The sequence below is a fragment of the Bos grunniens genome, chromosome 5 (genome assembly GCF_055505025.1).
Source record: "Bos grunniens cultivar Pamir isolate PY7600 chromosome 5, Bosgru_T2T1.0, whole genome shotgun sequence".
Classification (NCBI taxonomy): domain Eukaryota; kingdom Metazoa; phylum Chordata; class Mammalia; order Artiodactyla; family Bovidae; genus Bos; species Bos grunniens.
This window is the reverse complement of record NC_141169.1, coordinates 26,539,354-26,566,035: the sequence shown is the minus strand read 5'-3', so window position 1 is coordinate 26,566,035 and position 26,682 is coordinate 26,539,354. Positions and strand designations below refer to the sequence as shown.

Here is a 26,682-nt window from a genome sequence, read left to right as displayed (position 1 = left end):
GGGGTCCCTGAAAGTTAACGTTTATTCTTCCAGCCACGCAGGCACAGAATCTGAAGGGGTTAAGGGGAGGAGCAGGGAGCAGGGTCCACTTTCTCTTATTCCCTTAGGCTTGCGCCACCCTGTGGCTGTTTGCAGAAAGTCAGAGACCAAGAGTGCTTAGAAAAAAACCCTTGTTCTCCCAGCTCTTTCAGGAACCCATGTGCTGCTACTGGCTGAGCTTAAGCCCAAATTAAGGAAGGAGGGTAAGACCCACATCTTCAAACCACCACTCAGGATCCGTACTTGAAAAGCAACCATTTATTAGAACCAATACAAGAGTATGAAAAGAGGGAAAGGGGGTGGGTGGAAGGGGGGAGAGAATGAGGTCTGCATCAGATGTCAGGTGTGGAAACACGTAAATTGCCTACTTTGAAACATTTACATTTAAAAGGCGAACATATATATATATCACTTATCCTAAAAAAAAAAAAAAAATCAAAAGCAAACATGTTTGGCTGAAATATAACCAAGAAACAACCAAAACTCCCCCACAAATCAAAAAGGTCCGTAGAGAGTTCAATTTCCCATTTTTCCATTCAGAAATCTGGCTACAAAGTGTGATTTGTTTTGCTGCTCAGGATGGTACTGAGTGCTGAAAGAAAGCCAGCTCCTGGAGTCTCTCAGAGCCCACCCTGTGGGAAGGGGTGGGGAGGCCTGTGGGCTGCGGGCGAACCAGCTCCTGACTACTTGGCAGGATGGCAGACGTGCTCTCTCCACCCTCCACGCCTCCCCAGAACTGCCTGGTGCTGCCGGTGCTGTGAACAGAGCAGTCCACAAAAGACCAAGAACTGGAATGTGACTGCAGCAAGGGGCCAGGACCTTGTGCTTTTTCGTGGGTTACACATCTAGGGCCAAGGAGAGGGACAGAAAGAGCCCTATTGGGAAGAAGAGGAGCTGGCTGAGCCCCTAAACTGAGATGGAGAGTAAGGCTCTTGAGCCCACACCTGGGCAAATAGTGTCTAAGAGTTTTCCCGAACCAGAAGGAAAAAGGTCAAAGTCAGGTTCAGAGTGGACACTGAGAAAGAGATGACAGATGCTGAAACCCGTGAACTGGATGAAGCTCTCAGGAGTATCAATGCCCAATTTGGAGTGTTAATCATGTCCCTAGAAAAAAAAATTTCCACCGTGGCTTTTTGGTGGGGGATGGAGGAAGCAGTTATGTTTATTGAACCAGCTGGTTCCTATGGGGAGGCGGCGGCTCGAGGACAGATACCTAGAAGAGGTGAAGTGACCCAGCTGTCCTGGGATCAGTTCAGGGAGGGAGAAACGTTAAGTCACACCCACGGTGTGCACTTTGCTCCTGAGACAGCTCCAGTACGTTCCAAGCCTTAGCTCCCAACCTGCAGGGAAACAAGCAGTAGCACCTGACTCCTTAATCCAATGCTCTCAGTCTCAAACAGCCTCTTTTTGTGGATGCAAGACAGAAAATACTGTGCCGTCCCCCATAACATCCTAAGTAAGTCTGGACTATTAAGATTCCAACATTCATGAAAACACTGTCAACATCTGAACTAGCAGCTTTGATGAGGGGTGGGGGGCAGAGAACTTGCCGAGGTCACTAAGTAGTTCCAACCTTGGGACAACTCAGTGAGGACAAAAACCTAGACTTCGGCTCAAGGCATCCTCCATCGAGGACCCTGAAGCATTCTGTCAACTATGATTTACAATGCCTCACAACACCCCTGTGAGGTAGGTCAGTATTATTACCCCCATTTGACAGATGGGGAACTGAGGCATTGAAAGGAGTGACTTGCCCAAGGTCAGCCATTATGAATCAGAGGAGGAGCTTGGCACACACAGTCAGCATCCACTCAGTTCTTGTTCCACACCCTGGAGTGTTTTTCTTCTCAGAGTACACTTGAGAGCAAAAGTCGTCGGTAGGCAGCTCTCTCTCTGCAAACCAGATGAACTCAATCAACCCACAAGTATTAACTGATGGCCTATTATTTATCCAGCATATGCAAGGAGTCTTGGAGAAGAAACAAACTACTTCTGAAAGTCATGCGAAAATAAAGTTACATTTTAAACATTAAGGGCATGAATTCTTTTATAAAGAAATACTCAGTTTACCATATGTGAAGGACTAAGTCACACTGATTTCTCAAAGTTCTATACTGAGTAACCCAAATCCTGAAATTCAGAATGAAGCAAGACCACGCTCAAGCAGAAAGCTAAGAACCACTTCCTCAGCGGCGGTGGGGAGTGTTCTAACCTCCATGCTGGTGGGGAAAGGCCAGCAACAGCAGTGGCAGCTTTCTCTACAGGCTCCCCTGGGAACCCTGGCACCAACCCGCTGGTGCCACTCGTCCTTCCCCCATGACACCCAGGGGTGGCAGCTTTCCACCCTTTCTGCCTCAGCTCAACCCCAGGAGTTGTGGTATCTTCACATCAGTTCAAGATGGAGATAGATGGTGACACTTATTTTTCCATTTAGGGAGAGGGTATGAAGTGGTACGAAGTGATCTCTATTAACTAGTCAGAGACTCTTGTAATATTCCTACCTCCTGCCAGAGGCCTAAATCTTTAACAAAAAGCAAAAGAAAAACATATCCCCACCCCCTTTGGATTTATACTGGATTCTGGTAGAAATCACTATGACTGTTATCCTAAAACTAGAGGATAAACTAAACTAAACCCACAGCCAGTCCTGGTTTAGAATCAAACCGGAAGCTACTGGAAACTGCAAAACACTGACTTGAACCTTTAAAAGTGCCATGATATGATGACACTCAACCTCTTCCAAGGTCTTTTTGAAGAATCTCCAGGCAGGAAGCACCTCCTTTCCTCCATACCCACTTGCAGTAGCCAGAGCAACAGGATCCTATGCGCATCAGAAGCTCAAACAGTGAGTTAACACACACAGCATCATGTCCACCAGGGATACTCTAGTTCCAGGAAGGACCAACCACTGCAAGACCTAAATATAACCTTTTCTCATTGATTGCTGATCACACTGGGTAAGGCCAGGTGATGTGCAAGTTCAAGACTGATTAAAGCAGTGGTGACAATTCAGGGTCAGCCTGCATCAGAATTCCTCAAAAAGCATGACAAACTGGCCAGCGGGGCCTGGGTCAACTGTGAGGGTCACACTCACCAATGCCGGGGGACATCACCAAATTAAAAAAGAAAAAGAGAAAAAGGAGAGGAGAGGATGACAAGATAAAAAGTTCACTGCATTCAATTTGGCCTAATTTCTTGATAATAGTTTCCTATTAGATTTTCTGATTAATACTGATGGCTCTTACCTAGGCTGTGATAATTAGGTTTTGATCTATTGTGACATTAATGATCACAATCAGTTGACTTTGAAATTGTCTTAATTAATGGCTCTTCCCTCGTTGGCCGCCTCCAGTGCAGGGTCTGTCCCCTCCCCTCCCACCTTGTTTTAACTCCTTCTCCTACTGGCCTCAGAGACAAACAGCAGGAGGATCACTTTATTCCAAGGAACCAAGATTTTAAACTATCTTAAGACATTTCTCTGACAGAGGAGCAACATGAGATGTTAGGTGAAATGAGGATCAGAACGAAAGGCTAGAAAACATGCTCTCAACAAAGAGGAAATACTCCATCTGAGAAAACAGTCAGAGTAAAGCATGATGTTAAAGTGGCAAACGACAAGCTGAGGAAACTCTAAAAAGACAAGATGAGGTAGTTTAAAATTCAAGAAATTCAGCGCAAGCAAAAAGAAACTAGAATTTTTATGAAGCTATCCAAAGAACCTTCACCTTTAAGTCAACTTTCAATTATCCAACTCTCAATTATGCAGGCAGAGAAAAGTATCATTTTTCCTGTGGTCACATGGTCAGAACTAGGACATTTCTTAAGGTCAGACTGTTTCTCAGCACGGCTCTCTTAGCATGGCTCGGCCTCATCCTGGACCTCCCCAGACGGATTAAGTCAAAAACTCCAGGTCACATGTATTTCTGGGAGGTTTCCGCATAACTGACACAGTATCTGCTTAGAAATCACCATTTTGCAGCATGAAATGAAACTACACTGTCCAGAACAGAGGCCCAGGTATCACCAGATGGGCCCAAGCCTTCTTTTCAGCACATTGGAAAGTATGTCCCTGTTTTAGGCTCCAAGTCAGCCTCATGTTAATTCCTTCAAAAAGCATGAGAAACTGAAAAGGGTGTGAGCAACTCTTGATTTGCAAGGAATACATTTTACAGAATCTACAATGATAACAACACAAAACTGGCTGTGCAACATAGTCGATGCTTTCCACAAGCGAGGATTAACTATACTATTAAATACTTCGGCAAACAACCTAGGGACCAGAGCCAGGGGTTCTCAACCCCCACTTAACCTGTTGTTCTCTCTCAGGAGTAGCATTTCTACGTAAACCTGTTATCTTTACTTTCTGGGCTAAAACAAGCCCTTGCAGTTCATCTATGGCCAGTTACCTTGGTTCATCCAAGGTCACAGATCTTTTCTACACACGAACCTAACCATCACCCGACTACTCTAGAACCACAAACTACACCAACCAGTGGTCTCTGCCCCCAAATGTAAAATATGTGCCCACTTGTAACATTTATTACACTATGCAGCAGTATGGAAATTCTTTGAGGTCAGAGACTGCATCTTTTTGAACTTTGTATCCCCAGGGCCAAAATAATGTCCACTGAATGAAGTAAATGCTGGTGTACACTAATGTGACAGGAACTGGACAGCTCAATACAAACCCACTGTGACTAACTGGGCAGGTGGGGGCCCCAATTCTGAGCATATGCTCTTAGAGGCAAGCCAGGTAACACCTCTAGTTTTGAAAAACCTAACTTTTATGATTAGTGGTAGAGCCAAAATGAAAAAAATAAATACACTGGGTTCAGACCTTTCCTCTCTCTGCCCTGACAGGTATGCTTGCTTGGTGGTCTAATTACAATAGTACACATCTCGGCACTCTTAACCTTCACTCTAAAAACCTAAACCAAAAGGATGGAGTTATGGCTGCCAAATGAGCTTTTCCTTTGACCCCGTTTGTGAGAAACCATTTCCACATCTCAAATCTAATGACATAACCCTTCCTGAGGTTCTTGTGCCACCGTGAACTTATTTTAGGCCCCAGAATTCAAACCCTAAGGGCAAAGACAATCACTCGCTGGATTCCTCTGACCCCTCTGCACTTTAGCTAAGCTGGGTTAAACAGAGATCCAACCAAATCACAAGATGAAAATCACAAGCACTTTCCTCCAGGCCCCAGGATTTGGCCTAAAAATAAGGAAATTGAACTGCAGGGAGGCTACAGCACAGGAACAAAGAGTTAAGAATAATTGAAAACTGCCCAAGAACAAGACCAGCTTTTCTTCAACAATAGTAGTACAGATATATGGCTGAGGGACTGCCAAGAACCATCTAGACTTTCGAGTGTTAGAACGCACAGGAAAGCTGGAGTGCAGAAGGAAAAATGATATGGCCCTCTCCAGGTTAAAAACGGGTGCTTCCATCAGGGCTGACATTCTCTAACAGCTAATCTTAACATGAGGGCTTCTGCCCAGCCCAGGGCTCAGGCAAGCAGCTATGCTGACTTGGTAGACTCTGGTGCTCACAGCTCCGCTACATTCTGTGGAAGGAGAAATCTTTGAATGCTGATTACAAGAAAAAACTCAGCAATAGGAAGATGTTTTGAAAGAGGACTAACAGGAAAAACACACTTTGAGCACCTGAGACCTAGGTATTTAAGACTGCTTAGCCCAGGGCTACTAACTCTTTTGAGAGGAGAAAGCCCCACGAAAGCAGGTTTCTGTTCCAGGCTGCAATTCTCCAAGGGCCTGGACAGCTACTTGACACCATCAAATGCCGAAGGCACAGACAGGCGTCTAGTTTCCTTTCTTCTGAAGGGCTGAGATGAGTACTGGCGGCTGGCTCCCTCTATTCCTACAGAACTGGCTGTGGATAGGCAGGGAGAGAACAAGTTGTTTGGGCAGCACATAGTATAAGACCTTGATTTCAATAACTGTGGACAGAAAAAGATGAATGGAGTGAAAACTAAAGTATTAAAGCAGTGATGAATAGTAGACAATCCTGGGGTTTTTGCTGAAAGAAATCAGGTTTTGATGAATGTCGTAAACATTACCCGTAACCCTGGCAACCATGTGCCCCATGTTTCTCAAGACCAATCTCGGTACCAAATCATTGGGCTGCTTTTTGTCCATGGCCTAGATTTTCGCTCTAAAAACATGGTCACTGGACTCTGTTTACATGCCCACTCCTCCTGGGAGACAGACACTAGCCACATGGATGAGCTGTCATTTTCTCCACCTGGAAATTGAGAGACCCGGATGGTCTTCTCGGCAGCTCTGGCCTATTTGTTCTGTTCTAGCACATCCTAATTGATATCCTTAGTTACTCGCATGAAAGACCTCTTTTCTGACCATCCTTTCTTTCACATGCCCATCAGATTAGTACTAACAACTGTCAATTATCCAGCACTTGATCTAGGCCTTTAATTCCTTTAGTTAAAGAAGATGGAGATTAAACTCCTACCCATTTGAGGTGTGGGTTATGAGTTCTCACCCAATCACATTACCATTCAGAAGGATTTTCCTGGATGGCTAAAACCAAAAGCTTCATTGTTCCAGTCCGTCATGTCACTGCAACAGCTGTCTTCTCAACTGTGCAGTATAATCTTTGACATAATTTATACAAGCACACGGAATTCAATCAGCAGCTGAGCAGGGAAGCAATGTTAACAAATGCTATGAACGGGTATATGATTTGCATATTATTTGGCTCATCTGTGAACTGGAGCAATCTTTCCATTTCCCTCATTACTCTGAAAAATCTAGAGATGGTTGAATGCTCCTGGCCAGACAGCTATATGTTTTAAAAATCAAAAGCAACCACAAAAACAACCTCAATGGCTGGTGAACTCTAGAGTTAAGGCTATTTTAAACATTTATTCTTATTTCCTCAGCTTCAGGCTGGGACAAGGATGCTCAAAACCCTGCTATTTCCTGACTTTTAGTCTTGATTCTCTAGCCCCCTTTAACTACGAGAAAAAAAGGGAAAAGAGAAGTAGGGTGTTCCTTGGGGAACAAAGGCTGAAGGCTATAATCAGAAAAATAACCTCTCAACATAATGGCAAAGCAGGAAGAAGCCAAAAAAGAAATACTTTGCTGAGTTGGGAAGAGGCTGTGTCAACATGCCGGGGCCTGTCATTCTCGGAGGTCGATAGTCTTCTATAGAAATTAAAAAAAAAAAAAAAAAAAAAAGATCCAACTAAGAATTTGATGGTGGAAAAAGGGAAGGGCATTAACACTTTGGGGACTCTTGGTGGCAAATCCAGAAGTCAACAAAGCAAGGAATTTATGATTATAAATGCTATGAATATTTAAAATTGATACTGTGGCCAGTGGCTCCCCTCCAAGAATTCCCCACTGAAAATAATGGCATGGAGGGGAAAGTGGGGTCCACTGAGAAGTCTGAAGCCTCTTTGGTAACACGACTGCTTTGGGAGGCCACAAAAGTTGGCAGGGTTGGAGGGTGCCTAGCACCTTGGCACAAGCACCAGGCAGTCACTCACACCTACATAAATATATAATCCAAATGAGAGAGATGGAAGGAAATAATACATACATACCAAATGTGATAATAAAGACAGTTGTATCCTACCCCATCATCCTCATGTACTAATAGCTACAAATTTCCACAGTTAATAATCTTGTCATTTTATAACAGACTTCACCAACTTGCAGAAGCCGAATCAGGGATTGCTAAGAAATAAGGCCAAAAGTCCTGGGGCTAGAAGGAGTGCCTTGACAAATCTGAATGGAAAATTTCAAGCCCTCCAAAGGATGCCGCTCTTCTGGGAGGATGGTGAGGATGAACAACAGAGGGTAGCCCAGAAGACCACATCAGGAACCCTGTATTCTCCTGGGTAGAGCTGAATGAGGTTGGGGAAGCCCCAACAGGTAGGCAGTTGCTGTTGGCTTTTTTAAAAGACGGGCAACATCTTTTCCATCCCAACATCTCAAAACAAAGGCTAGCTGGTCATCAATATGTTCTAAGAGCCAAAGCAAGAAACCAAAATTCAACATCATTATAACAAAATCCCCCACCTAAAAAGCAACCAACCCTGAAAGATCAAGACTCTAAGGTGACTAAAAAGTTAAACTTCATCTTGAGGTCACAGGGGAGCAGAAGGGAGAGAGAGCAGGGCAAAGGAAAAAATGGTGGGAATTACACACAGTATGTAAATGCCTGGTCTTCACAGAGAGACACTTATCATGAATCAGACCATCAGTTATGTTACAAGAGAACCAATACCAACATTTCTCCTGTGGAGCACAGTGATAAGCACATTTTTTATGGATGTGTTTAGGATAGAAGGGGGTGGGTAGAAAGGAGAGGAGGCAGGGAGCTGAATGTATTATGTACAAAGAGAAATGACAGAGACCACCCCCTCCTTTAGCTCTTTGCTGTTTCTTTCTCTTTGTTTTCCGCATCCTCAGGATACGCATGCCACGTCAGTCTCTCTTCATAAAATGCTATCACAATTTGTGGACATTTAACATTAGCTTCTTTTGCAAGAACCAGATCTGCTTCATCCGTGTCTTTCCTGGAGAGAAAGAATATGAGACTTAGAAGAGAGGAAGAATGAGAGTCTGTCCAAACACTGGTTTGTGTTACTGAATTATGAATTAGCTGACTTGATTTCCTCTCCATCAAAGGGAAAAGGATCCTAACGGCTCCACAATTTCAAGGAGAAATTTAAGTCAATGAATCAAATTGTTAGTAAACATCGTTTAACGACTACATCAGGAAGAAACAGAAGACTTCAGCTAGAATAGATGGAACACATAGAGGGTTTAATTAAAAGGCTGAAAATTAAACTACTATATAAATTCTGCTTTCATAAGTTTTATTTGTGTGTATGAGCACGTGAGTGAACACACAATCAAAGCTACATTCAGCCCTATTGATTACGCATAAATTGCTCAATCCAGTTTCTGGATCATCTGGATCATGAAAGGGTCCTAACCCTTCTCATCTTCTGGCCTTTTAAACACTCATCCTTTTGGTCAGAACTGTAGGTTGGAACAATAAGAAAATAGAAATTTAAGTCAGCAAAGAATGTAAAACCTAGTCACTAAAATGAAATGCAGGAATTAGCTGCAAATTTCAATTATCCAAGTTACACTTTTTACTATCCAGTGTAACAAAAACAACAAAAATCTAGCAAGTTCCTTAACCAGGATTCCAAATCAAGAAGAAAAAAAACTTTTTTTAATTAACATTCCACTGAGATGTGGAAAAAGACAACTAACTTCTTTTTTTCCCCCTCCACCTAACTCCTTTTCTAGAAAATGGAGATACTGAACTCATGGAGGTAAGCATTATGGGTAGGAAGAGGAGGGGGAAAACACACAGCTTAGAGCAGCTACCCAAATTTGGACTGTGGTGGAAAAAGGTAGTTAATATGTGAATGTAAATCGTTAAGTTCCACATATGGCTAAGTGGGAAAAGCAGTCAATACAGCTCCTGACTTTGGACAGATTATAGTGATTCTTCAAATACAGGCTTCTGGGTAATTTACCTCAAAATTTCGATCAGATAAAATATTAAACCTCCTGACTATCCAACTTTTAAGCTAATTAGTTTCCTTAGTGGCACTGTAGCAGGAACCCTCTATTTAGAGATCAAACTTAAATCACAAGCCAGAACACATGGAAACAGAAAGGCAGGGGGGCTGCACCATAAATCACTCTGACTTTAAGAAACCAAGCTGAGGGGAAGCAACTACACTTTTCTCTAAGAGCTATTCCCTCTACTGGATGAAATAACCTGTGCTTTGGCTAGTATTATCCTTAATGCTTTTTGTTAAGATTACTTTTCTCTTTTAGACATTATTCAGCGGTCTTGGTCTTCAGTGGTGGCAGAAAGCCTCACTCAATTTCTATCCCATGGCCACAGGCTCATGGTGTTAACGGTAAATGATTCAGAACTGTGTAAATAAATGGTCAGATCATGTTTATATGTTTCCTACCTCAATTCTACCATTTTCTGGTATGTGGGCTAATGTAATTTGGCTTAATACCAAAGTTTTACAATCTTAAATCCACTCTGAACCACAATTCCCATTTAATACTGACAGCTGGTATCAGTTAAAAATTTAGATCCCTGACAATCACAATTCTTAGTTGGGGAATACTCAGTCTTCCCTCCCTATCTTCCATACGAATTCAAGTCACTGCAAAGAAACACAATTGCAGAGGAAGGCCCAATCTCTCTCACCATTTCATTAGGAACATTAAGTCGCCACAGGAATCTGTCGCCCCAATGATCTTTTCTGGTTCCAGTCCTCTCTCAAAGCCCCGAGCGATATCATTGCTCTGCTATAAATAGAAGATGAAGAAAGGTTACAGCTTGGAGGTAAGAGTGAAAAACCTCCCTGTTTCTCAGCTCAATAAAGCACAACCTAAGTTAATATTACTGGATACCATTTTGGTCACTCAATTCATAAAGTTCTTAGAACTGCAGAAATACAATACTGCGTCAGCCAGTAACAGAGATGCTAAGAGCTATTTTGCAGGAAGACGCAGCTGTCTTTTTAGTATTCCGTCAAAGGACTGGGAGTGGCCCCTAAAACTGCTTAATATCCCTTAAATATTCTGGAGTCATCATCTAGGAACTCCTCTCATCCCCTAATCTAATATCCTTAAACTTGCTTCTCAGATGATAAACAAGTCCAGGTGAACTAAATCCTTTTTCATTTTATAAACTTCAAGTATACCACCTCTCAATCTGGAGTTTATTCTCTGGACTTGCAGTTCACCTAACAATGACCAGTACTTTTAATACTTCTTTTCACATAGCCATCTGTACTTACAAATGAACAGTGATTAAGATTAAGAAGGGATTCAAAGAACTACTGTAAAATAGCAAATTTCTTTCAGAGATCACATATTATAATCCCCATGCACTGGGGAAGAGGCCCTGATCTGTGCCTGTCCCCTCCTGATGGAGATAGGTCATTAGCTTTATAGAGTAAACTGGAGAGGGATTTAAAACAAAAAAAATTCTGTAGGGGATTATTCAAACTTGGTCAAATTGCAATCATGCAATCTAGATAAGGAGCATAGGATTTGATTCAGGTGCGATGGCACTGGTGAGAGCAAAATGGTGAAATTTTATACAAACCAGGTAATTTAAACAACCTTACTATGGAAGATAATGCCAGCTTATCTAATGGTAACACAAAAAAGACTTAGAAAGACTGCCCAAATGAACTAAATCGCCAATGTCTGATTTTCATGATAAAATCTCTCATCTGCCGTTCACTTTGCTTTCTTCTGAGAGATACAAAGCCTTCAGCATCCAGGTGGTCCCAAAGATACCAGGGCCCACACTGAGCAGGAAATCCCATGCATGAATCAGGGGACATACAGACTCAAAAGCACAGCCTCTTTTGGGGGCGCTTAAAGGGAGGAGGTTCCCAGATGTGCACACAGCTGCTCACAGCTGGAATGCTGGCACAGCAACCAAGTCGTAAATCATAGCTGGCGGCTGAAAACAGTTTGCCACATAGGGAGGGAAGAGAAGAAAAATGTTCAAGCTGCTGAAAAGGAGCCGAGGCGAGGAAAATGCTAAAATCATCACACAGGCAGTAATCTTAAATCAGGCATAATGCCGACTAACAAATTTTTCTGCAGTGGTCTAAAGAAAGAAACGAAATCCCCTCCTGCACCTTTAAAATATACAATCACCTATCTTCCCAGCTGCCTACATGACAGCCATCAGGACTGCTGAGAACGCTGCCAGGGGCCCCAGATGAACATTACAATGTAAGGGACATGTGTGTGGGGGGCTGGTTTTCAAGGTCGGCAGCATCAAAACCTGGCCTAGGAACCAAACTCTGCACTGGCCAGTGTCTCAAAGTCAGATTGTTCCTTTTTTTTTTTGCCCCCCTCCCCCAGACTGCTCCTTTTTAAAAGAACAGAAACCTTAGGTTGAGGAAATACATACTGTATGTCAAAAATGGCTACAGAAGTCATGTTGTGTTGTTTCTTGGTCTCTTTACTTAGCTGGAAAATGCATCAAATGACAAAAACCAGAATACAAAGGACTAATAAAAAAGTAAAAAGAAAGACAGACCCAAGTCTTAGCTCCTTAGAGAAGGGAAGGCATTTTCAAATTATTTACTAGTATGCTATATCATAATGATATACACATCTCACCAGAACAGGGCAGTTTTAAAAAATAAGATTGCAAAAAATAAAATTAATCAGGGAAACAAACAAAATACTAGCGTCCACTTTCACTGACAGCCTCCAATCTTTCATTCTTATTTCAATTCTTTTTGGAAAGTTGTTCTCCCATTTTCTCTCCTCTAGAGACCAGGAATCACCTGTGTAAGTCTCTAGAAAATACTAATGCACAGGTCCAACCCACAGAAATTTGAATTTTATTGGTCTAGAGTGCATCTTGGGCACCGGAGGCTTTTGAAACACCCGGCTGCCCCCCTGCCATGAGTCTAATATGCAGCCAGGGCTGGGAACTAATGCTCTACCAAGACGGGTATCCAAGGAGAATGAAGATAAATATGGATGCTTATGGCAGGGATGCTAGAAGATTCAGAAGCAGACTTACACTTCTATTGTATTAAACTTTAAGGGTATGATATATCCTTCACCACAAAAGACTTCACAACCTTGAAATTAATGAAAGGAATGGAAGCACAGATGGAAAAGATATAGATGAGAAAAAAAAGACAGGAACAGTGGTTATGGCTACTTAACAGCTAAATATCAGGATTAAAAAAACTGAATCAAACCAAAATTTCATAAACACATTTTCAAAACTGAATAAAAAGATTCCAAAGGAAGATGAAAATTAATTTGAAACATGTAAAAATACAATAGGATCAAGAGAGACTATACATGCCACTAAACTGTTCACTTTAAAATGGTTAATTGGGGACTTTCCTGACGGTCCAGTGGTTAAGACTATGCACTCCCAATGCAGGGGGCGTGGGTTTGATTCTGGTCAGGGAATTAAGATCCCACATGTGTTGGTGTGGCCATAAATAAATAATTTAAAAATAAAATAAAATGGTTAGTTGTATGTTATGTGATTTCACCTTAGTTAAAAAAGAAAGACTATAAAGGGTTAAAGTTAAGTGCTATCTTTGGAATAAAAGAAAAAAATGAAGTGGTAGATATTTTAAAGCTTCTTTCTATCCCTAAAAAATTCACTAAAGACTCTCTGTAAGACAACTCAGCCACCTATTCACAAAAAAGGCACAGAGTGGCTGAATGTTTTACAGGGATTTAATTTTGCCACCTTAGCACAATTCAGTGGACACATATTACATTTCTTACTCAGCCAGGAGGGGGCGCTGTAGTGGATCAACAACCCTCCCCGGGGAACTCTCGTGTTCAACAATCTACCTTACAGGCCATCCTCAGAATAAAACCAACCAAAACAGTGCCCCCTTTTTTTGGGTGGAGCGAGGAGGAAGCACAGGAAGAAGAAGAGTGGGGGATGGGGGGGGGAGGAGAGGAGAAATAAAGCTTACCTCTCTCTTTTTTTTGGATTTGATATCATCAGCACTGTTTGAGAAATTGGATTTCCTCTTGTTACTTTCTGATTTCTCCCTGGGTTTGTTATTTTCACCCTCCTTCATCTTCTTATACTTTTTCATAAACTCAGAAATTAGTTCAGGGCAATCCAAGTTTTTCTCAGGTTCCCAAGTATTGTGCTCCCTGGGCAAGAATGGAGAAAAAAGGAAAGAAATGAAGAAGTTTTGGGGTAGGAGGGAATCCAATACTTTACTTCACAGAAGACAAGTAGGCAAAAAGGGAATAGAATCCCTATGCTTAAAGGAGATAATAAATTTGATTCTAGAAATCTATCTAATATATCGACACACACACACACAAAAACTTGCACACAATTATAGCAGCATTTTAGTAGTCAAAGACAGAAAACAATTCAAATACCTACCAACAGGCGAACAGATAAACATAACATGGTATATCCATACAATGAAATACTATTCAGCAACAAAAAAGGAACATAATACTAATATATGCTACAACATGGAAGAACGTCAAGACTGTGCTAAGTTAAAACTAAACAGATGCAAAACACCATACACTGTCTGATTCCATTTATATGAAATGTCTAGGAAAGACATTTAAAAACAGAAAGCTGATCAGTAGTTCCTTGTGGCTGGAGCTTGCAATTAAATACAAAAATGTTCAAGGGAATTTGGGGAGGTTACGGAAATGTTCTAAAACTGGACTATGCTGATGGTTGCACAACTCTAAAAATTTACCAGAAATCACTGAATTGTTTACTTTCAATAAATGAATTTTATGGTATGTAAACTGTATATCAATAAACCTGTTAAACACTCAAATATAAGTTCTGCTTTCTAAGTGGCAAATGTGATTTCATACATCATCTATGTAAATCCTGAAGAGAGGACAATTAATTATGTCTTAATTATGTTACTTATATTTCCAAGAAATGCCAACAAATTGTTGGAAGGCTTAAGTAGTTAATTAGAAAAAAAAAGGCAGTAAGGGGTTAAATCATCAGAATATAAGCAAACCATAAAAAGGAAAAGACTCAAAACTGGGATTTGGAGTGCATTCATTCATTGCTCTGGATTCAAGTCTACTGTCACTAGGTAATCAAAACGCATCTCTATATTAATAAGCAAAAATAATTCAAGTTAAATAACTGTGTCTAATTAAACTTGGATCAAGGGGAGTCCTTCTATGAGGAAAATAAGTTTGCATTCACAAACTTGTTCTCTGTATTCCCAGCATGGATTTTAGAAGTGCAAAACACCAATACCAATAGCAGGTTATGTAATGAAAGCAAGAAATTTATCTTCTTTGGGAAAAACTAGACCAGGCATCCTCTTCACTCCTAGCCAGTGGCAGAGGTTCTTTCATTAAGAACTAGCTACATCAAGATATATCTGTACATATATCACAGACACAGTTTCTATAATCCCTTCACTGACTTAGGAAATATTTTTTACATTTATGCACAATTTATTTTAGATACTTTATTAAAAACAAAAACAATGTAGTATCTTTAAATAAGAATGGTTTGAACACATGCTGTAACTTAATAATGATGGAAAAATCTGAGATATTTACTCTAGACTTCAGCTTTCTGCAAAAAGAGCTTAAGAATGAAACAAAGTTTATTTCTAAATCATTTGAGCTAAAACTGGAAAGCCTCTCCCTCACAGCTCTTCTTTCAGCCAAAAAAAAAAAAAAAAATCCTCGTACAATAACTTCTCCCAAATTCACAGATATATATAGTTTACTATCCCAGGAGAGTTAAGGCACCAAAACCAAGAGGCATGCCAACACTGTAGTACAGTACGCAAGCGAAGATGCGGAGGTAGGAGAAGAATCTCTGTTGCCTCCAAGGAAAGCCAATCTTCTAACGGGATTATCCCTTCCCCACCAGGTTAGTATTGTTTCTACAACAATCAGTTTTCCCAAAAGACAACATGGTATAACTTACAAAGAATCTGGATTTTAGCACCGAAGAAATGTGATGCTGGATCCTTGTTTTAGCATGTATCAGGTATGTTATCTCTGGTAAACAATTAATTTCCTCGTCTGTAAACTGAAAATACCTCTAAAGGCTGTTACGAGAATTATAGAGAACACATGAGGTAGGATATAACCACTGCCTAGCAAACAGCAGGTACTTAGTTGTGGACAATGTTGAAGGGGCACAATCTGTCTCAGTCTTTAATGAAACTCTAGATACTTTTGAAAAACTCAGGACAAATGTTAATCCATCTACCCTAAATCTTTTCTTTACCTCTTTTATCTATGTACGGTACCAATAGTTCAACTACACAGTCTTCAAATTCTTCAAAACATCCAACAATTTCCAGTGATGATTCAATGGGCCAAATAAACACCCTTAAAGTCTTCAGGTGTATTTTTGTTTTTTAAACATTTATTTTTTGGCTGTGGTGATCTTCACTGTTACACTCAAGCTTTCTCTACTTGCAGCAAGCAGGGGCTACTCTTCATTGCGGTATACAGGCTTCTCATTGCGTTGGCTCCTCCTGTTGCAGAGCACAGGCTCTAGAGCGCTGGCTCAGTTGTGGTACACAGGGCTTAGCTGCTCTGAAGCATGTGGGATCTTCCTGGACCAGGGATCACACCAGTGTCCCCTCCATCGCAAGGCAGATTCTCAACCCATGGACTACCAGGGAAGCCCCCTTCATGAAGGTGTATTTTAATTCCTAGCTCATGATGCTCTAGGCCTCTCAAATCTGTATGCTCAACTCTAGAGGATGCCACGATACCACACTTCTTTAGAAATATGGAGGGCATATTCTGACTGCCGTGCGACCCACATTTAGTTCTGTCTGTGCTACAAATGCTAAGCATCCTGCAGTGCATGAGCCGTCCCGCCTAAAACCCCAACAACGCTCCAGATGAGAAACTTGATTCCCATAATAACCTTGACTATATTCCAAAGGCTCCTGATCACACCTTTGTCCCAAGGTACTGACAAAGCATTCAATTTTTTATTAAAGTCTCACACTTTAAAGTTGTGATGTTCAATATGGTAACTACTAGCCACATATGGTAAATGAACATTTGAAATGTGGCTAATATGAACTGAGATGTGCTGTAAAATGAAAAATATATAACAGATTTTAAATTCTTAGCATGAAAATACAAAATTTCATTAATAATTTTTGTATTAATTTGGAAATAGCATTTTGATGGGAGTGTCTAATAAAATATATTATTAAAATTAATTCCACTTTTCCTTAATGTAGCCACCATAAAATTTAAAATTACATCTGGCTTGCATTCCATTTCTATTGAACACTCCTAGGAGCCTAAACCAGTTCCTATCAGCTCACTGCTGTTCAGAGAAATCCATTCTTTGTTATCAGGCATCCTGGGAAGAGAATTAATGAGAAATTAAGGCAAAATGCCTAATGATTACACAGCTTCATGTAATTCACTTTTCAAGCTACCTCTTCTATGCTTCAGTATGTGTATATTTACTTCAGCACTTAAAGTCAGTTACTGCCTAACTCTGAATACTCAACACTTCAGTATCATTCTTAAAGCTCACTGACGTGAAAGAGGGGTTTTAAGGTCTTTAAAATAAATAATAGTAAAAAAGACAGATTGAGGAATAAAGATTATATTAAAAAGTGTTATTGTAGAAAAGAGGTGGAATGTATTTGAGTGTTCAATTTCTTTTGCGTCAGTTTTATATATATATAATTTAAATTTTTAAAAATAAATATTGGGTCTCAGATTTAAGTCTCTTATTAGGATGAGTGTTAAAAAAAATAATGAAGATGAGTGTTTCATCTTAGGACACTTGTGAGGGCCAAGGGTCATTATGGAGAGCTATGGGATCAACTACAACTTCTACTTAAATGTATGTATTTTAGTTTGGTTACATCCAAAAGAATAACAGCTTACACTTAAACTGACCTTATGTGTCTGACTCTATACATTTCCCCAACATCTCTACGATATATACTATTTCTTATCCCTATTTTATTGAGGAGGAAAGAAGATTAAGGAACGTCACCAAGGTCACCCAGCTCATACTGTAAGTGGTGGGAGCAAGAATCTGGACCCAGGCAATCTGGCCCCTAATCTACGCTTCTAACCAGTTCATTACACTGCCTCTCAAAAGCAGTCTCATTAGAACATCAGCTCCAAGAAGCGGAGACTTTGCTTAGTTTACTGCAGTGTCTTGCAACTCTTAGAAAGGAGTACAGGCGAGGAAAGAACAAGACAAAGATGGTGATGGCTCACAGGGAAATGAACCAAAGCTGTCTACCTGCCTGAGTCCCAAAGCATGAGAGAAAGTACTTACTCGGAAAAGCCTTTCCACTTCAGTAGATATTCCACTTGCCCCTTAACCACACGCCTGTCTAGCACCTTCTCCACAACATACTCCTCCTCATCTTCTGAAGAAGAACTGTCAGCTGTCCGCTTGGTTTTCTTTCCCATGTCTCACGCTGATTCACCTGAAGGACTAAGGCCACCGGGTTCCTGCAAATGGAAAGGACAAAAATGGTCAGAATCCATGTGGGCAGTTAAAATGTTCAGTCTCTTCTTGATGGGATGCAGTGGGTGTACACAAAGCTGCCCTGTACCTTTCTCTTGGGTTTTGAAACATTCTACAGATGAGTCCTAAGAATGTAACCAAAAATGGGCAGATCCCCACTTTCTTAATTACAACTTTCTCTTTGGCTCACAAGATCAAAATTACTAGATGGCCACAATTATCTAACTCTAATTTCAGATTCCATAAAACAAGTAGTGTGTGGTATTTTACTCCTGGTACCTCTACAACTGTCTACAAGTCATAAACTGGAAGAGAAATATGGAAAACCTTCTATTTAAGATTTTCTATAAAAATGAGAGAAAAAAAAAAAGAAAAGCCACCAAAATCTAACTTTCCCCTGCTCTGAGCATTCTGAGCAGTCTCTTAGCAGGACAAAAAAGGCCTGCTCTGGCATGTTTCACCACATTTTCAGTGACTCGGTACATTTCCCTTCAACAAATTGAGCTTGTCCCTTCGGAGCATCCATCAGCTCACAAAAGCAAGGCTGACACCTCAAATATATTAAGCCTCATCTTTCATTTGGGGATAGGAGGGAGGCAGGGAGGAGAAAAATATTTTTTTGTCCTAAAAATCAAAACTAGTCATTGGGCTGTTCAGTAATTCTTAAGGCTCAACTAATCCAAATATTAAGGAGGTACCTCTCCTCTTAACTGGAGCTGACTTTGGGCCAAAGGAAGAGGAGGAGGAAAACAGAGGTCTGGTCCCAGACTCACAGCAACATGAAGCCTCCAAACACAGAAGAACCATTCATAGGCCCAAGGAAAGCTGAAGCAAGGCAACACAAATGGAAATTGAGTTAAGCTCAGAAATATGCACAACCAGGGGGTATACAGCAGAGACTCTAGTGTTTTAAAATTCTCTCCTTGTCACCACAATCATTTTTAAGAATTCTTCCTTAACCTTGTTAAATGGTGCCTAGAGTCTTGATTATAGAGTAGCAGGGATTGTTTTCTTAGGTGAACTCCATTTTATTTTGCTGTAAACCTTAAAGCTTTTTTTTCAGCATTCTAAAAACATTTTCTTTCTGATCAGATGACCACCCCAGGAATAGGAAAGGTCACTACTAATCTCAGAATTTTGTCTTTGAGTACCATAAAAAGTTGCATTAATCAATTTACTGCAAACTAGCAAAATTTAGGGAATTCCAAGGATATATAGTTGTAAATCATACCTCCAGAACTTACTAGCAATAGGTGTGCCCACCCAAAAAACTCTTTTTATCAAAATACTTCGTTTGGATGAGGGAATGGGAGTGGGGGGAATGTAAGGTAAGGAGTTTCAAAATAATTTTTCCACGAATTCAGACGAAAGTCCTTTAGCTTCAAGGAAAAAAAATCTGATTTATTTAAAATAAAAGCAGCCTCCAACCTCACCAGAGACAGGAAATGTCATATTCCAGGGAGAATACCCCACCCCACCCCCACTCACCTTGGAATTTCCGGGAGCTGAGCAGTTTAGGTCAGAGCGCCAGGGTTAAAACCAGCCCCGGGTTACATGCATGCAGTTAAGCATTGTGACTATGGCCTCCCCTGCCTCACGAGGAAAAACAAGGATTTACATATGTGTTCTTCAGTTTCAGGGAGGAAAGAGGACAATCTCCCTTTATACCTTCATGCAGAAGAGGAGCCCCAAAGGTAGAAGATGAATGGGGGTTCCCTCCTTTACCTACCGGATCGCCCCAGTTCTTTCTTTCCCTCTGGGCTAACAGGAGGGGCCTCCCCTCCCAGGTCTGGGGCTTGGCGGGCTGGCAGCTCCCCCGCCCCCACCCAGCTGCCTAGGCGCCACTGCGCAGCTGTCCCAGTCCGTTGCCATGGCAACTGGCAGCCTTACTAGACTAAGGGGGGAGAGAAGCAAACGGAAAAGTTAAAAGGCTTAACTTTCCTTTTCAGTGAAGGCAGGGTGGAGAAGTTGGAAGGTACCTCCCTTGGCCTCAAGTCTAAGGCATTCAGAGCTCCAGGGAATTGGCTCTTGGGTTTTTAAATCCAGAACTTGTGCTTATTTCTCTAAGAGCACTGGGAATTTAATCAATAGCATTTTAAGATCTAACAGGATTATCGCTCAACTGGAAGTGGGGGCGGGGAAAGGCTAGATCCTTCTACAACAAGATCAGGACAAACTACGACCCCCTAATCCAGCCCGCCAGGAACACTTTAGGCGAGGCCTTTTCTACCATCTGTCACTGAACAGTTAATTAAAACTGGGAGGCGGGGGAGGTGCAGGGAGTAACAGGAAAGGGAGAAGTATTTCAAAGATACTATACAACTTTCCTTCTTGGGGGATTGCTAGATTCAGAAACAGAATCTAGAGACTTGAAGCACTACCGAATTTCAACTGAAATTATAGACAGAAAACAATTTAATTCTCCAGTAGTTTTAAAAAACAGAAGGGAAAGGAACAGTCCAGTCACAACCATTACTGTTAATTGAAAACCACTTCTCATTAGTTGTTTTTGTAATATTATAAAACACATTTTTAAATAATTACCCACTTGGAACATTAATTATACAATATAATAATAAAAACCCCGTGTATTAAAAATTCCTAATACTTGAGAAAAGGAGGACTGAGATAAAGAAAAGAGACTTAAGAGACTTGCAGTCCTGTGAATATTCCTTTCTGCTGGCCTTAAAGAACATTTTAGAGAGCTCCACAACTCTGCTCTCTTTACAGATATGAGTCTTTTAGAGACAAAGGCTGCTGCCACAAGAGAGTATGAATAAGGGACAATCAAAAGCAAAGAACCCAACTGAGGGGGAAAAAAAAAAAAGAATGGTGATTATTCTGCCTATCAAATAAGAAACTGTAGGGTATGAGAGCACAATGGGCAGTTTTCAACTATAAGAATTTCTTCAACTTTGAATAGACTCATCAGGAAATCTGAGTAAAATCTGCCTTTCTCAACTCTTTGTAAGTTTTTAAAACTTTTCATAGTTAAGGGATATGAAAACAATGCCAAAGGAATTAGATCAGAGTTGTGATTCTGTGATTAACTTGCCATGTGTGATCCTGAGTAAATAAATTTTAGGTCTAACCCCAGAATCACTAAAGGGGGCCAAATAAATCCCCACTGCCTACCTCCAAGGGAAAGGGTGAGTTTATGTTGAAACCAAAGGCTGTTAAGTCCCCCAAGAGAAGCGTTTATAAAATATTACAGGGCCTAATACAACAGCAGCAGGAAATACGTGACCTTCCAAATTCCTAAGCCATTAAGCCATATTACATGGAGTAACTCCTGCAGTTCAACATGTTAGAGAGCAAGAAAGGAGGAACCTTGTCTTTGTTAACCTGCTGCTGGTAAACCAATAAACTTTCAGAGAAAAGGCAGGTAACCTTTTCTCTCAAGGGCAAAATTCTTAGTCCTTAAAACTCAGGAAAACATTGGAGACGGCAGAATGAAAAAATAGCAGTTCTGTGAAGGGATAAGGGACAGGAAAGAATGACAGCAATAGTAAGATTTTAGTGAAACCTTTCAGGGAAAACAAGGGAATCCAATGAGGAAACGGACAAAAACATTCTGGTGTCCCATCTTTCTCCTTAAAACATCAAGAAATAAAGAACCAAATCAATTCCCTCTTTCCCACTCTTAAGAACTGGCTAAAATGCACATGGCTAAGATCCCTTTCTCTTTGGGAAATGGGTTTTGCAACAGCTGACAAATCAAATTGGGCCTGATGCCAGGAGTCAGAGTCCAACCATAATATTCTGTAAAGAATGGCATGCAACTGTCTTGTAAATCTCCTGGACAGTCACAGATCAGAAGCTGGCAAGGATGACGACATAGTTCTGATGGAATGTGTCTTATCTTAACCTTGAAGTTACAGATCTGCTCAGGAGCAGCAGTAAGAAATGAGAAATGCACTCAGACATCGGAGGGGACATAATTCTCTTTTAGACAGTGCGACCCAGTGTATTAGGGTCAAATGAAACACAAAGCCAGACGGACAATTTAAGGGCTAGAGCCTGGACCAGATAAAGCATCTAGACTGGTGGTTCACGCTGAGCTTGGGAGCAGGGAGTGCTCCAGTGTGAGAAATGAGACATGGCTGGCAGGATGATGGAGAGATTAAGGTAGAATCCCGATACCATGCCGGAGGAAGAGAGGCCGAGCCTCTTGAGCACAACCTTATTATCCGTATGGAAATCTCCATGGGAAGCGGTGAGCTTCTCAAGTCCCGTCTTTCAGACATAACATATCTCAGCCTTTTCTTGAACACACACAGGAACTCTCTGGTAAAGGCATCAACAACTACAGACAGAGTCCAGCAATTTAAGTGCCCATCCGATCACGAGAAAGAGCAGGCCCCACCAACCCTTCATATCAATGATACAAGGCAAATTCATCTTACAGGCAAGCCCCTGTGTGCTGGGGGAAAACACCTAAGCCAGGGAATCTGGTGAGAATTCAGCCTTGGACAAACATCAAAGACCTTTGCGGTCAGGCAGTCAGAACGTACATTCCAAGTCGATGACAGGGAACTTCTTTAACAGATGAAATCTTCCAGAAAAAAAAAAAAAGAGAAAATGGGAAGAGTTGAGGAGGTGAAGCAGAGAGGGACCCAAAAATCCCACACATTGTAAGGGTAAAAGATTAAAAAAAAAGGTAAAAACTGCCAGTCCCCAGAAATTAGAGAGGGCATCACAGAAAGCTGGGGCAACCCAGAAGAACAACAGATGTCATGATTAACTGTTTGCATTAAGAGATCAATACTGGAAGCAGAGAACCACTCACATGAGACCGTTGGTTTCTGTACTCTGCCCAATCCCTCCATTCACTGCTTATCAATGTCAGTTGTCCTGGTGGCTTTTGCATTTTCATGACGACTTACAAGCAAAAGCACACACACACACACACACACACACACTGTATATACTTATGTATACACAGTGTGCGTGTGTGTGTGTGTATATATATATATATATATATATATACACTAGGACTTCCCTGGTGGTGCAGTGGTTAAGAATCCATCCACCTGCTAATGTAGGGGACACAGGTTCGATCACTGGTCCAGGACGATTCCACATGCGCAGGGCAACTACGCCCAGGCACTCACAGCTACTGAACCCACACTTTGAAGCCCAGAAGCCACAAGTAACAACTACTGAGCCTGTACACCTGGAGTCTGTGCTCCTCCACAAGAGAAACCACCGCAATGAGAAGGCCACGCACCACGATGAAGAGAAGCCCCCACTGACCACAACCAGAGAAAGCCTGTGCGTAGCAGTGAAGACCCAGGGCAGCCAAAATACACACACATGCCTATATATAATAATCCTAAGTCTTTCTCTAAGCTTTCTTTGTATTGTTTAAAAAGTAACAAAAGCAACTGCTAAGTTGCCTCACTGAACTACCCGCTGAACTATTGTGGGTAGTCAAACCAAGTGTCAAAATGCATTAATCAATGAGCTCTTTTATAGAATTTTAATATAAATTTTATAAGCACACTAAGAACGCAAATCTTCTATAAAAAAAGTCATTCTAAAGAGCAGAAAAGGGCAAGGGCATATGCAAAGGTCCCTCTCACATGTATTAATTAAATATGCCACTGACAGGAGACTTCCGTTGGTCCAGGCTTGAGAAACTCCCAAGTCTCCCCTAAGGCCCTTGGGGAAAGCTGTTGGCTTATGTGAAGATTAAACTGTCAGCTACAGCGTTGTCTTCAAGGCGTCCTCTTTATAGCCCACTGTAGCAAATAAAAAGATGAAAAGAAACCAAATTTACAGAACCGTTTTAATCTGGTCTGTATTCTTTGCTCTTCATAGATCTAGAAGTACCAATGGTTTTAGGTTTGCCACACATACAGCATAAAACTAAAATACCCTCTATAAAGATGTTTTCTTCCACTAGATTTATGATTTCCAAAGTATTAGCCATGTGGCATCTTAACAAAAACACAGCATAGAGATGCACATTACAGCTGTCCTGGCTGTCTCAGGTTTTGTTAAATGGGCTGATAACTATCACTCCACATCCACCAAAAGCCCATGAGCACCCAATTCAAGAGGAGTTAAAAGCTTTTTAAATGTCTATTTAAGAGACTGGATTAGGAAAGAGTTGAGGAGGAAGATTAACTGTGGTCGTTAACACCCCTATCATTAACAAGCCACATATAGGCAACACAAACTTTATTAATAGAGAGGAGTGTGGAAAGAGGAAATGCTCCTCCCTTGGCTAGCAGAGCTCCAGTTCTCCATCCTTTAAAAAATCAGGCCAAGGCACTGCATCCACCAGTCACAGAATTATTCTGGGGCAAAGTATCCTATTTGCTGATTATCTAACCCTCCTGTGCCAGCAAGCAAGGGAGTAGAGTCTTTTCTTCTTTTAGATTAAAACATATACATTATAAATGGAGATAAAGGCTACCCTATAAATTTCACTGTATTGTCCTCCAAGCTCTGACCCCATTAAAAAATATAAATGAATGTGTACTACAGCAGTTCTCAGAACAACTGTTTTATGTTTGGTTCATTGGTATATTTAGCAGTAACACACAAATTCTTGATATCTCATTACCAGATCACAATCCTACAAAATAATCTTACATGGGATTTGTTTTTTTCCTACATTCCAATCTACTGTGCTTCGTCTCCCAAGTGTCTGCTTTCTCTAAATTTAGTTAGGGCACACCTAAAGCCATCATGGGCAAGAGGTTAGCTATTCAATTGTTTTTCGATTCAAGAGAAAGTAGAATTTGGTACCACTAAGGGGAAATGTCTTCCAGATGGTGCCTCTGAACACCTCTATCCTTGGAATGTACTGAATTTCTCAAAGCACCACAGTCTCTGGCAAGTGTTAACTCACACCCACTCCTCTCTACTAATTAAATATGATGAAGCATGAACTAGTAGAGCTTGTCACCTTTCATGAGGAACCTGGCAATTTCTCCATAAATTTTAAGAAAAATGGATAAGAGTACCATTTGAGTAGATGACTGCGAATCTCAGATTTTTACATACCACTTTGGCAAATCATGTTCACAAAATATGGAGGAGTTAAAAGAAAACTGAAGTGCACATCCCCAATTAAAATTACAGTCATAAAGCATTTCTCAAATAGTCGTAAACTTTAAGATTCAAACTTATCTAGCTTGTACAGATTTTGGTTATCAGCAGCTTAAGTTACAATGGTTTCTTCAAGTCATTTCAACATATCCTCTATTAGAAGGAAGAGCTTCTACTATGCCTAACAATTTACATTCTACCACAGTCTTAGTTTAGCAAAGACATTCAAGAGTCATAAAAATTAATTTGCATAACCATAAACTAAAATCTCTAATGTAACTATTGAGATGGTACTAGACTTTAAATCAGTATGTTAAAATCTGATTAACACATCCTGACAATAAGTTTTTATATAATTGGAATAAGAAAGGTATCTCAGACTGTAAAACTTCCAGGAGTAAGAGAGCATTCCTTCAACATATGGCATAGTTTTGTGCTCTGCCATTACCTTGGTGTATTAGCAACATGAATTATATTGAAGTCACAGCCTACAATTTAGATAAATAAAATCAACCCAGTATTGAACTTTTTCCCATCCCATACAACGGTATCCTTGGCAGCTCCTTGGCCATCTATTAAGATGCTGACCAATTTCTCTCTGTGGCAATTTAAAAGCTGTAAAAAAACACATAATGGGTGATGACAGGAGAAACAAACCCACACCAGAAATTATTGAACCTTGTACATCTTTGCAAGTGTCTCTATTGACATATAAGTGTGAGTTACTATGCTACAATATCATAAAAGTGTGCTCTACACTTTAGATATATTGACAGTTAAATGCAAAGAAAGGCCACCATCAGATAAATGGCTTAAGGGATGGCCAATCTCAGACCACCCAGCTCTTCCACTGAGCATTCTGACACATTGCTTAAGCCAAATAAGATGTTTCTTTTTGTCCAGCTTCCAACCATCATCCCAACTCAGAGCCTATGCCAAAAGGATGATATAGTAATACTGACCCTTGCTCTAAAATTCTCTGGTTGGTTATATATTTATTGAGAGCCAAGTAAGTGTCAAATATTGCATGAGCACTGAGTTTAAGCCCGTCTTCAACTTAAGAACTAAGCTGAAGTATCACCAAGTCTCTCCCTGGTTCACTCATCAGTGGCTAGCACCATCCCAAAGGCTGCTGTAAAAAAAAGCTACTAAAAGGGCAACTAGTTAACAGCAGCAGTATCAGAACTAGGAATAAGATAGGAGTCCTATCCCAACTAGATCACTGAAAAGTTGAACTACACAGGTCACTTAACCTAAGGTGTTAGCACTTTGCCCTGCTTATCTCACAGGTCTGCTGTGGGGGAATAAAAAAATTAGAAAACACTTTTAAATATATAAAGCAGAGAAGTTAAATGTCTGATAGTAGATGAAGTTAAAAATACACTTCTATCTTCTGGAAGAGTTTGCGTAGAATTGATGTTATTTCTTCTATAGAAGTTGGGGAAATTCACCTGTGAAGCCATTTGGACCAACAGTTTTTCTCTGTGGGAAGGCTTTTAACTACAAATTCCATTTCCTTAATACACATAGGAATAG

The 26,682-nt window shown here is 40.7% G+C and overlaps 1 protein-coding gene across 7 annotated transcripts in view; it reads right to left on the bottom strand.

Moving 5' to 3' along the window:
* Positions 1-282: 282 nt before the first annotated feature.
* CBX5 (chromobox 5) overlaps positions 283-26,682 on the bottom strand; it is a 34,578-nt gene continuing 8,178 nt past the window's right edge. For 3 of the 7 annotated variants that reach the window (XM_086398973.1, XM_086398972.1, XM_086398970.1), the window contains 4 exons: positions 17,890-18,068; positions 13,562-13,748; positions 10,279-10,379; positions 283-8,602 (listed from right to left, as the gene is read on the bottom strand). In XM_086398973.1, the coding sequence (XP_086255099.1) occupies positions 8,452-8,602; positions 10,279-10,379; positions 13,562-13,748; positions 17,890-18,026 (576 nt within the window). In that variant the 5' untranslated portion in view covers positions 18,027-18,068 and the 3' untranslated portion in view covers positions 283-8,451. Of the gene's footprint in view, positions 8,603-10,278; positions 10,380-13,561; positions 13,749-17,889; positions 18,069-18,782; positions 18,910-19,572; positions 20,005-26,682 lie in introns of those variants that run through there. The other 4 variants (XM_086398976.1, XM_086398974.1, XM_086398975.1 and 1 more) reach the window with 4 other exon arrangements.